At 44.9% G+C, this 11,332-nt stretch overlaps 1 protein-coding gene across 1 annotated transcript; it reads right to left on the bottom strand.

Annotated features, from left to right (window-relative positions):
• Window positions 1-1,451: 1,451 nt before the first annotated feature.
• Window positions 1,452-10,050, bottom strand: SLC30A1 (solute carrier family 30 member 1). The gene is made up of 2 exons (XM_038133161.1): window positions 9,288-10,050; window positions 1,452-5,861 (listed from the first exon to the last, which is right to left on the bottom strand). Exons 1-2 carry the CDS (start codon window positions 9,919-9,921, stop codon window positions 4,951-4,953), a joined length of 1,545 nt encoding a protein of 514 aa, XP_037989089.1. The 5' UTR covers window positions 9,922-10,050; the 3' UTR covers window positions 1,452-4,950.
• Window positions 10,051-11,332: the final 1,282 nt, after the last annotated feature.

Here is an 11,332-nt window from a genome sequence, read left to right on the forward strand (position 1 = left end):
TTATTTTAAAAGAAGGCAAAAAGAAATATCATCAATGAACAAGCTATGCCAATTATTAACATTGTTCAGAAACAGGATCTGGGACATAAAAAAAAAAAGAAGCCAAATTAATCCCATGTGCTTTTTGGAGACATACAGATGAAAGATATTTTTCAGCTTTGTGGTTTTGCTTTTCAACTAGTTAGACAACACAGTGAGTGCAAAAAATATAAATGTGAGCCTGCTAAAACATGGTGCTGTACCTCACAGGCAGCTAACCACACAAAGCAAAGGTCACAAGGAATAATCAGACCTTCTGTTATCAGCAAAGCTACGTTTGATTTGGAAAATTGTCAACTCTGGCTTTAGCTCAGGCAAATGGAGCATCCACCTCTTTCTGCCTAGCAGAGAAAGGAAAAGCCAAAGATATTGTGGACCTGAACCACTTAAATGCATACCTAAAAAGGGTGTAACTGATGCTATGCTATGGAGCTAAAATAGTCAGAGCATATTTATATGCTTTTAAATATAGTTAGCAGTATTTCCCATTTCCTCCACTTGGAACTCGGAACATCTAGTTACAAAATTCACCCCCTCCATCCCTCCCGGTCTCTCCATAGCAGAAGAGATTAGAAAGTGCAGTCAAAGCAGGGGGCAGGGGAAGGAGAATGGCAAGAATCTTTATCCCTCCCCCCCAAACTCCACCAGGCAGTGTTTAATAAATTCAGATGGCCCGATTTCAGAAGCTAACAATGTCCATTTAGCTAAACTTGCTAACAAGTCTTAGGACACTCAGTGGGCTTTTTTCCCTTTCTTTTGAGAGAATGGGGGAAAGGAATAAATTCTGGAATTACACCAAACTGACAGTATTTCTACAGCAAATTTAGAAACACCATAGCAGTCCTGATTTTAATACATTCATAAAATCTAGGTATTTTTTTCTTTAAAAGCTAGGCTACACTGGCAGAAGCTTTGGACTCACTCCCACAAGTAATACCTGGTGTGCAAGTAAGTACTCGTCAGCCTGATGAAACTGTTTAAGAATACAGAAATTTTCAGGACTGAGCCCTTGCCATGACTTTTGGGGAGTCACAAGCTGGGGCTGGTTCTCTTACATAACTCTGTGTATGACCATACCGCACACTGCGATGTGGCAACTACAGATATTAACAAAGCCCACACTGGGTGTTGAAAGCAAATGAGCTACAATTATTAGGGGTTCCACAGAAACAATTTACTCTGCTAAAAAGGAAGACTGATGGTACTGTGGCTAGCCCACTTAGTGTCTGAATTCGTTCTGCACCTCACCTTAGGTGCAGATATAATCTAGGAAGTGATTCTAAAATAGCATGTACCTGGATGAGACATGTAGTAAAGCATTTCATCTGGTGATGTTTGGTACATCTCTGACACATTTAATCAGAAGCCTAAACAATTTAGACACTGAAATACAAACTTATTTTTCCTTAAAATCAGTGTTCCATAATTGTTTTTATTTTAAAAATTCAGGAATGTGATACACAATACAATTAGCTCCCCACCACTGCAGTGTTCACTTACATGAGATTCACTAGTTTCATGCTTTGTGGAAAAAAAAACAAAACAAAAAAGAGACTGTGCGATGCTTTTGAATGCTCTCAGTATTCTTAAACTGTGATCTTCAGAACAAATCAAGTCTGTATAACCCCAGACAGATCAAGTTTAAAAAAAATGAGCTATTTCACAAGCTAGTGGGCTACAGTCGGGTCTCCTACAGCCAGAACGGAGAAATTGTGTTCCTGCTGCTGCACAGCCACACTGACCTCACTCTATGCTTTCAGGGAGTTTATCATCAAGGGCTAAGGAGACTAAAGGGCCCTGGTAACACCAGCTGGTTATGCACGTGCAACAGGGTGCATGACAGAGGCCACGCAACTCCCCCTCCTGCCCCCAGCATCATCACCATCATCACTGTCACCTCTGCATCCTGTCCTGATACTTAAAATAATGAGGGGAGAGCTTTTTGTCTTTTTAGTTAGCCATTGCCTGCAATGGACACAGAAATAGAAAAATATGACTTCTGGCACAAAAAAAAGAAAAAAAAAAAAGAAAAAAAAAGAAAAAAAAAAGAGAGATTAAATAGTTTAAAATGGAATTAGTGACTACAACTCCCTCTATTCAGATGCATTTACTGAGACTATTAACCAATGATGGTAACTGTTATGACTTACCAGTTGCCTTCTTTTTATAAGAGCAACAGGAAAGAGGTTAATCAGACTTCTCAGTGCTACCATGGTTAGATTTGTTGGCATTTTTTAAAATAAACTAAAGAACAGTAGTTCTATGGTGCGTTAGTGATATACGGCAGAACCTCAATAATTCATATTAACGATTGAGACAAATTTTAAACTAGTGATGAAAATAATTACTGAAAGTTTACCATAGAAAGCAAGGATACACATTTAAAAAAAATAGTACTTCGTTCATTTCAAAATTTACTTGGTTAATACTCTGTAGTATAGTAGCAGTGGTAGCATACTCAGCAAATGTAGTCTCATACAAGATCTCATTTAACAGTCAACTCTAGATCATATACAGGTAACAGAAAAAAGAGTTAAGATAATTCAGCAAAAACAAAAACATATATAAATACTATATTAACACATTTAAGTTAGTTTATGAGACTATACAACAAACATAAACACAGAAAAAGGTGAGCAATGCCGGTGGCTGCGAAGCACCAACATCCCAAGCCAGCACAAAGCCGAGCCCACCCATCCACAGCCCACAGCTTCCTGCAGATGCGTCTGAGCAGCCAAGAGGCAAAACCCCCAGGCAGTGCTGTGCTGCAACCCAGCCATGCAGCCTGTGATGGGGCTCCCTGGAAGCAGAGCCTGCACCTCCAGCTTTCCCGTGCTTTGGCACACAGCGCTTGGCCAGAGCGTGGCGTGAGACAGGGGGCTGGTGTTGGCTCCGCACACTGCACAGGAAATGCACAACACTGGTAATCCACCCACGGACAATCGAGAGTTGACTGCAATGCTCTGCTGAGAGCTTGGGTAAGACCACTGACATGACTTGGCCAATCCAGGTCTGATGAGCAGCAGGACTATTTTTTGTACTATTTAGAAGCAATTATGATGCAAGACACAAATTAGAAATGCAAACTAGGGAGGTGTTCTGTATCTGGAGGCAAAGCTACATTCCCTTCACTAACAAAACATTCTTTTAAAAAAATCTCTATTTAAATACTGTTAAAAACCTGAAAACCACAGCATCAAAGAATTTCATAAGGCCAAAACTATCCTCAGTTCCCTCTGGTTGTGCCTAGGTATTGCAGTATATTTGTAGAAGTACTAAATGCCAGGTAATCTAATATCTCATCCTCTTTCCAGTGCCTTCCAGTAACAAATCTCAGAGCTCTTCACACAATAGTTAAGCCTCACAACACCCCTGTGAGGTAGGTATTATCCCCATTTCAAGACAGGGAAACTGAGGCAAAGTGTTTATCTTGTCCAGAGTCATAGAGCAAAGAATGGAAGATCTGAGTTGTTTTCCAGTTTTGCACACAGGAGCAATCCGTTAATCACAAGACATTAGTTCCCATACATAACATGAGAGTGGATCAAAAGGGCCAGGGTTTTAGATTAGATTTCTTGTATGTTTTATCTTTCAACTCTCATCTCATCTCTGCCAAATTCAGAGTCCACAGAGCAGTTTCTCCTTTCCTAAGGTGTAAGTCGGCAGCACATTGTAACAGCTTCTTTAGAGCCAGTTGTCAATTAACGGAGTCAAGATTTTAAACCATAGATTCAGATACTGAGTAAGTGAAATTATGTGATACATAAGCATCTCAAAGTGTGAAATACATCGATCCCTGCACCACTTCCTCGAAAGTCAGTGGAGGGCTCCTGAGGACATGGTGGGGGACCAGGACTGAAGCCACTGCAAGTGTTTACAGACACATTCAGCTAGAAGCAAAATGCACCATTATTTTTGGGGAGATGCTGTCTGTGCTTGAAAGCCAGAGTTATACTGGCAGTGCTTAGCAGTCCTTCCCCAACAGAGCACTTATTGACAGAACTAATTATTTTATCTTGGTAAACTCAACATCAGCTAAATATTTATTCATAGAGCTGTTGAGTCAAGGGTTCCTTAAACCTCAAAGACTTTCATGACCAGACACAACTTGGAAGTAAGGGAAAACAGCAGAAAATCCATAAAACATAGAAGTCTGTGTTACTTTATCAACCAGTCTCATGTCTGGATCACAGAGCAGTATACAGTAGCTTGAACTGTCATTCTGACAGAAGAAAACCCTTTCGCGTCTGTTGTATTCAATTACCTAGCTACCTTACCAGAAGAAGAGGGGACAATTTCTGACAATCACATGATGTTGTCTTTAAAATATGCTGTGCAATAAATTCACTAGAAAAGCCTTCACAATTTTTATTATTATTACATAGCATTAAGAAAAATATGTGAAACTGCAAAGTGGTTTCCAGTTTTTAGTAGTTATACCTTTAAAAATGTTCTATGAACTTTGGTTTTTTTAGGGCTTCTAAATAAACAATATATTAAGATATCTACAAATCAAATATTAAAGGAAAAAGTAGGTCCAAGAAATCTGTAACACAAATTGAGTTCCTACAAGCTTATCCCTCAAATACCTTTTCACTGGAAAAAAGTATCTTAATTTGAAGCACAGCAAAAAGTGTCTCTGCTGAAATGTTGAAACTGGTTTTCTGAAGTGTTACAGCATGGATGTACTTTCTGTCTGTCTCAGTCAAACAAAGTCAACACAAACGCATTGTATCATGACAGTGACATTATATTCTTTAAAACAAGCATTCTATATTTAGCAATATGACAAGAACAAGGACTTCAGCAATTACACTATTTGGCAAAATTGCATCTCAAACGTCTGTCTCTTCCTCTTGCAACACAGCTGTTGACAAAGTCTCCACAACTCAGGTAGCACCCTTCAGGGACTTACAAAGATGACTCAAACTGCTCATTTTGATCGGTGTTCGCCTCCAGCTTCACTGAAGGGATGCTCTCCGACTTAGTCCTCCTCGTCTTCGGAAAATCAATGACGACTTCTGAACAAGAAATACTAAGTGACGACGATTTTTCTGTCTTCTTTGCAGTACTATCTTCTCCTGCACCGCAACACTGCTTCAAAGCACACTGAGTCCTGCAAGGAAACTCACATTTCCCTCTCCCTGACTCGGAGCCAACGCTGGCAAACTCAGGCTGAATGGTAGTTGCATGAATCCCTTCGTCGTGAAAGATCTCTTTGATGCGCTTGGCCACCATCATGTACGTGGAAGGGTCAGGACACTTGATGTGAGCAGTGCCAATGATCCTGCTGCCTGCTAGCTGCCAAATGTGTAATTCATGGATTGCTTCGACTCCTTCGAGGGTACGTAACTTTGAGTTCAAAGAATGGACGTCTATTTGTTTGGGAACAGTCTGTAGAAGGATGAGGGCTGACTCCCTAAGTAACGGGTAAGTTGTGTAAAGGAGTATACAGACCATAATCAAACAGAGGACAGGATCTAAATATAGCAACCAGCAAGGACCAGCCACCGTAATGCTCTCGTGCTCTGACTTGTTAGCGCTGCCAAGTGCTCGGAATAAAGTAGCATTTTCCATGCAATGATTATTGACACATGGATTAAAGCAAGGCCCATCGTCAGGGCATGGATTCCACAAGCCATAAAAGAGCAAGGCATTCACTACCACAATTACTGAACCTAAGGCATCTCCAAAAACATGCAGAAAAACTCCACGCATGTTAAGTTGTGCACTAGAGTCTTCTTCAACTTCCTCTTCATCCAGAGGATAATGGCCAGCGTTCCCATTCACTTGTACGTCACTCATGTCATCTTTCATATCACCTGACAAGAAAACAATAAAACAATTAGGCACGAGCTATAATATCACATAGTACTGTAATTCCTTATAAAATCATACCCAACAGTAAGCATGGCACACTGAGTATGAAACCAAAAAGCAACTCAACCCACACACTTAGCAACATCTTCTCTGGCTGAGGAAAATTCAGTTTTCCCAATAAGTGATCTAAATAATCTAGAAGGCAACTGTTTCTACATGGAGAGTAAAGACATAGAGTGGCAAAGAATGAAGATGACCACATTTTAATTACTGTACTGAATAACTACTTTCACCTTTCCAGCTGTATAACCATTTGCCTGTTCACTGCTTGTTTCCTAAACAAAATGCAAAGCTACAGAGGATATGTAAAAAAGCTGGTTTAAGTAGCTTAGTTAGATACATTTGTTCCTTCTTTTGAAACACCAATAGACTGATCACATTGCTGAAATCCATCTTTAACCACAGGACTGCACTGCTATTTCATATTAAAATTTGAAGCTAGAAGCTCAAAAGCTGTATGATACAGCTGCGTAGTAGCTTCTTTTCAGGTTTACCAATGCCTTTTCAAGAGGCTTCTAAATTCAAGGAAAAGGAAGTTCTTCCAAGATGGTGCATGGAGTTAGCAGGACCATGAGATACAATCAGCTGAAATTTTGGGTCTAAACCACAGAATTTACCAGCAGAATTGACTACAGGACAGTGTGAATCATTATTGAAACTCTGAGGGTATGAACTACTGTTATTTATATTTCAGAATAAATAAATAAAAAGTAAAATTATATTTTTTATGCAAGCAACATATAGCTGTGGAGTGACATACAGCTTCTGATGTTCAAAGTCATATGTCATGGACTGTACGCAAATTAACATTTTAATGCCCTCCTTTGTCACAACTGTCTGCAATAGTTATCACTCCAACACAGCTAACCAGCTACATGGGAATAAACACACACATCATTACAAAGAGAATCCTTTCTGAAAGAAAACAATCTTCCAATGTTCAAATTGGAGAGAACTGTACATGATTAACCTCCTGCTTTTCTTCAGAAGTTCTTCTTTGGCTACTTCCAGTGGTAAAGACAAGCAAAAGGCACTGGCCCTTGGCCCGACAAACTGAAACAAGGAGCTCTTACTGCTTCTGAGGTTGTTGGGTTCAGAGCTTTGTAAACATTAACACGTTAACAAGACATGCAGCTTCTGCTGTTCTGCCCTTGTGGCTGCGATTCTGCAACTGCAGAGTGCACCCAAGTCCTTTCCTCTCTGAAGAGGGAGTGGGCTCCTACCAAGGCTGAGTTCCAAGCCCCAGCTCATTACCTCATCCAGTACGCTTCTGCCCTGAAGCTCCAGCTACATTTTCCACACTACCTCTAGGAGTTATGGAACATGGGACCTGTAACTTTCCAGAGAAGTAAATACATTAGAGGGAAATATCTCAGGTTACAGAGTTCAGACCTCAAGGTCCACGATGAGAGCAAGGAAAGAGGAATGCTCTACTTTGTACCAAGTACTTGGAATAATGGAGATCTGAAAAGTCAGTGCAGCTATCCATAGGAGTGGGTATCAGGAAACATAGTTGCAGAAAGCCCTTGAACTAACTTGGAACTAACCCCTTTTAATGAAAAATGGTTAAAACATGTCCATTTGAAATATGGTCATTGAAATGTAACAAAAAACTGATTATTTTGCATAAAGTGCATCCATAGAAATGCCTGTGCAGGACTAGCCCCTAAGGCTATGCTTACTTTTCACTTCTACCTTAGGAAATCAGGACTACCCCACTCTGTGATTTCCAGTGAAGACACAGGACCACCTTTGTCGTCATCTCTACATCTTATATCTTCTCCCAAGCCTCAAATCACCTCCACCTGCAACTTTTTCATAGGCAAACTATGAGTAGCTCCATCCATTACATAATCATGACAGGGCAATGAAGGAAATACAAACTTATTTCAAAGTTTCACTGTGACCAAAATTATGTCCCATTACAACCTAAACACCCACAACAAATTATTTGTTATTGCCAGAAGCACATCCATGAGACATTCCAGACAAGTTAGCTCACAACAATATGCATTTTAATCCATGCTATAGCTTTTTTCTCTAACTAGTCCAAAACTTGGCTAAAAGCACAACTTTTCACCATTAAAGAATAATTCCCAAGGCAAGATATGTATGAGACTAAGGGTTAAGGGAATTTTACCTTGTCTGAAACTAATTACTAGGATACCTTTGCTGGAACTAAACCAACATTAAGAGCTTATTATGTGGTCAAGAAGATGGTGTAGTGTATTCAGAGGAACTTTCCTATCCTCTTGAAAAGCCTGTCTTTCCAAAGCCAACAGTCGGAGTCGGAGAAACAGAAACTAAGTTTCTCAAATGTGTATTGGAACCTCTGATCACAAAAAAAAATGAAACTGTAGCAAAGTTCACTCCGATCAATCAAAGCTCGCTTTAAGCTAAAACAATGGTCTGCTGATGTCACACTGAAACTGAAGGAGAGAAATTGGTTCCAAAGCCTGAAGTCCATTCCTTCTGGTGACAAGGATGCCCTAGGAACAGAGAAGAGGCAATCACAGACACCTTTCACTCCGCTAGCACGCAATACTTGGCTTCGACCAAGCAGCTTCAAAATCAACTATCCAGGCTCGTGGATCCACTAAAAAACCCTATAAATTTCTACCCATGAAACTGTTTAACCACAATTGGGAAGGGAAGATTTTAAATATATGCCTGTATGCAGGTCAGTGGGAAGGCGCATGCTTTAGAAAGCTAAACAAAAATTATTACAAGATGCCACACATGTGCCCTGACACCAGCATGCTCCACATTCCGGCTTCCACAGTTCTGACTGGCAATTTCCAATACTTCTTCCTATTAATACCAATGCTATGAAGAAGCACAACGTTATTGCAGTGGAATACACTTCAGTATGTTTGGTTTAGATGGAGAGTAGCTTCCCAGGATAACTGACCCAATGGAGCAATCCAGCTGCTGGGACCGAGGCACTGAGCCGCGCTCCATTTGATGTGTAGCCAGCTCGGATGGCATTAGGAGAGCGTCTTGTGACAGCTCGTATCGCTAGGCAAGAAAGGCTTGTCATGTGCCTTCCCTTACAGAACCAACTTTCTTCCCAGGGCAAATGCTTTATCCTAAGACTCTTTTACACTCTGACCTGTCTACAAGACAAACATGCAGCTCAGGGCATCCGAAGGAAAGGCGTGAGGAAGAGGTGCGACAGCCATGTGCCCCAAAAGCTCCTACGAAAGTTTCTCGCCTCTTTCCCAGGAGCGGGGACAGATGGTCCCCACAGAGTCCTATCAGAGCCCGCACCAGGTGGGACCAGGACGGCCACCGCCCTGCTCGGGGAAAGGACCCCTCCCGCTTTTCTGCGCGTGGATGGGGCAGCGGCGCTTCCCCGCGGGGCTTACCCAGCTTCTCCTGGCTGACTCCGTTGGAGCTGCTGGAGTTCTCCACCAAGGTGCTGGTCTCGTCGCGGTTCAGCGCAGCCTCCCCGTCCCCGGGCGGCTGCTCGGGCTTGGGGCCGCCGCGGGGGTGCTGCTGCCGGCCGCCGTGCGAGTGCCCGTGGCCGTGGGCGTGCCCGTGGCCCCCGACGCCGTGGTGGTTGAAGAGGCAGAGCCCCAGCAGGTTGATGATGAGCCCCGCCACCCCCACGGCGATGACCACCAGCGGCTGCTGGATCTCGTGGGGCTCCGTGAAGCGCTCGATGGCCTCCAGCAGGATGGTGAAGCAGAGGGCGGTGAGGAACACGGCGTTGACGAGGGCGCCCATCACCTCGGCCCGCACCCACCCGAACGTGTTCTTCTTGGTGGCGCGGGTGCGCTGGGCGAAGCGCACGGCCACCAGCGCTACGACCAAGGCCATCACGTCGGAGAGCATGTGGAAGGAGTCGGAGAGCATGGCCAGCGACGACGTGACGCGGCTCACCGCCACCTCCACCACGAAGAACAGGAAGGTGAGCGCCAGCATGCACAGCAGCCGCGCCCGCCGGTTCTGCCAGCACCGCGGCCCGCCCGGACCGTGCGCCGCCATCCCCCCGCACATCGCGGCTGCCCCGGCGGGGGCGCGAGGAGCGCGGCGGGCGGTCGGAGCCCCGAGCGCTCGGGCGGCCGCTCCGCTCCGCTCCCCCCGCGCCGCCGCCGCTCCCTCCGCAGGCGCCGGGCGAGCAAACTTTGCACCCGAGCCCCCTCACTCTTTTCACACGGAACCCGAGCGCCGCCTCGGCCACGCCCCCGCCCGCGCCCCATTGGCCGGCGCGCCCCGCCCGCCCGGCCGTGCCCTCCCGCCCCCGCGCCCGGCCCCGCTCGCTATTGGCCCGCGCGCCCTCGCGACAGCGGGGCCCCGCCCCCGCCCGGTAACGCCCAGCGAGCCGCGGCCTCCCCGTTCCGCCCGCCCGCGCCCGAAACGGGGAATGGGCGGGGCCACGCGTGACGCGCCGGGGAACGACGGAACGCCATTGGCTCACGCCGCCGGCTTTCCCCTCCCGCCCCGCCCCCGCAGGCCCCGCCCGCGGCGAGCGGGACTCGTGCAAAAGGTGCGCTTCACACGGCCCCGGCCCGGCGCGCGCCTGGGGGCGGGGCTCCCCCTGCGGGCCGCGGGGGCGGGGCCGGGCGTGAGGGGCGCTGTGACGTCACGCGTCCTGAGCGGGGATTTCGGGTGGGATTTGCGCTTTTCGGTGCCTTTTTCCGGGGCGTGGGGGGGGTCTCTTTTAATTTTTTCCCCGTTTCTGCCACTGAGGGCAGGACGATAAGTGCGGACGCGATCAGTAATAACTGATGGGCGGCTAAAAAAATTGGAAGAGAAGAAGAAGTTTTGCTTGAAGTTTTGAAAGGCTGTATAATATAATAACGTATTAATAAAATAAATATATAATAATTGCTATCATGTTAAATACTAATTAATAAATTTTATATTAGTTTTTCTATAATAATATAGGGAAAAATATGTAAATGCTAAAAGGTCAGTCCCAGGACACTGTTTGGTTTGTTAGGCTTGTAGTTAGGAAAGGGAAAACAAGTGTTTTGAGACTTCCGGAAAAACCACAGAAGCCTAACCACAAAATGAAAAAAGAATATAAATCGCCAAAGTTACAGAAAGGCAGAGCTGACCTCTTACTTTGCTCACTGTGTTCTAGGGAACCAACAAACGCAGCAGCAAGAGAAAGGGTGTGAAGGAATATTCCATGAGCGGAACGTGGAGAGGGGACAGCAGCCCTGGCTCTTTGCAGCTGTGGAGGTGTCGCTGCGTGTGTGCTCCCAGAGAGGCAGGAAGAGACCTGGTGCCCTGAGGAGCACCTAGCCAGAATGCAAAATGTTGTTCCTATACTTGGAGATTTCAAAGGGATTTCAATTCAGGCTCCGTGCAAAGGTTCCTGACTTCATTTGGGCAGTAAAATGACAGAAGGTGCTCACATGTCCACAAGGAAAGCATTATCAATGAGAATAACTGAGAGCAG

This window comes from Motacilla alba, chromosome 3, assembly GCF_015832195.1.
Source record: "Motacilla alba alba isolate MOTALB_02 chromosome 3, Motacilla_alba_V1.0_pri, whole genome shotgun sequence".
NCBI lineage: Eukaryota > Metazoa > Chordata > Aves > Passeriformes > Motacillidae > Motacilla > Motacilla alba.

What these genes read in the sequence shown, in the direction of transcription:
- SLC30A1 (XM_038133161.1), bottom strand. Translation starts at nt 9,921, where the DNA reads ATGTGCGGGGGGATGGCGGCGCACGGTCCGGGCGGGCCGCGGTGCTGG. An exon ending in AGTCAGCCAGGAGAAGCTGG is followed by an intron (nt 5,862 to 9,287) that starts GTAAGCCCCGCG and finishes TTTTCTTGTCAG; the next exon opens with GTGATATGAAAGATGACATG.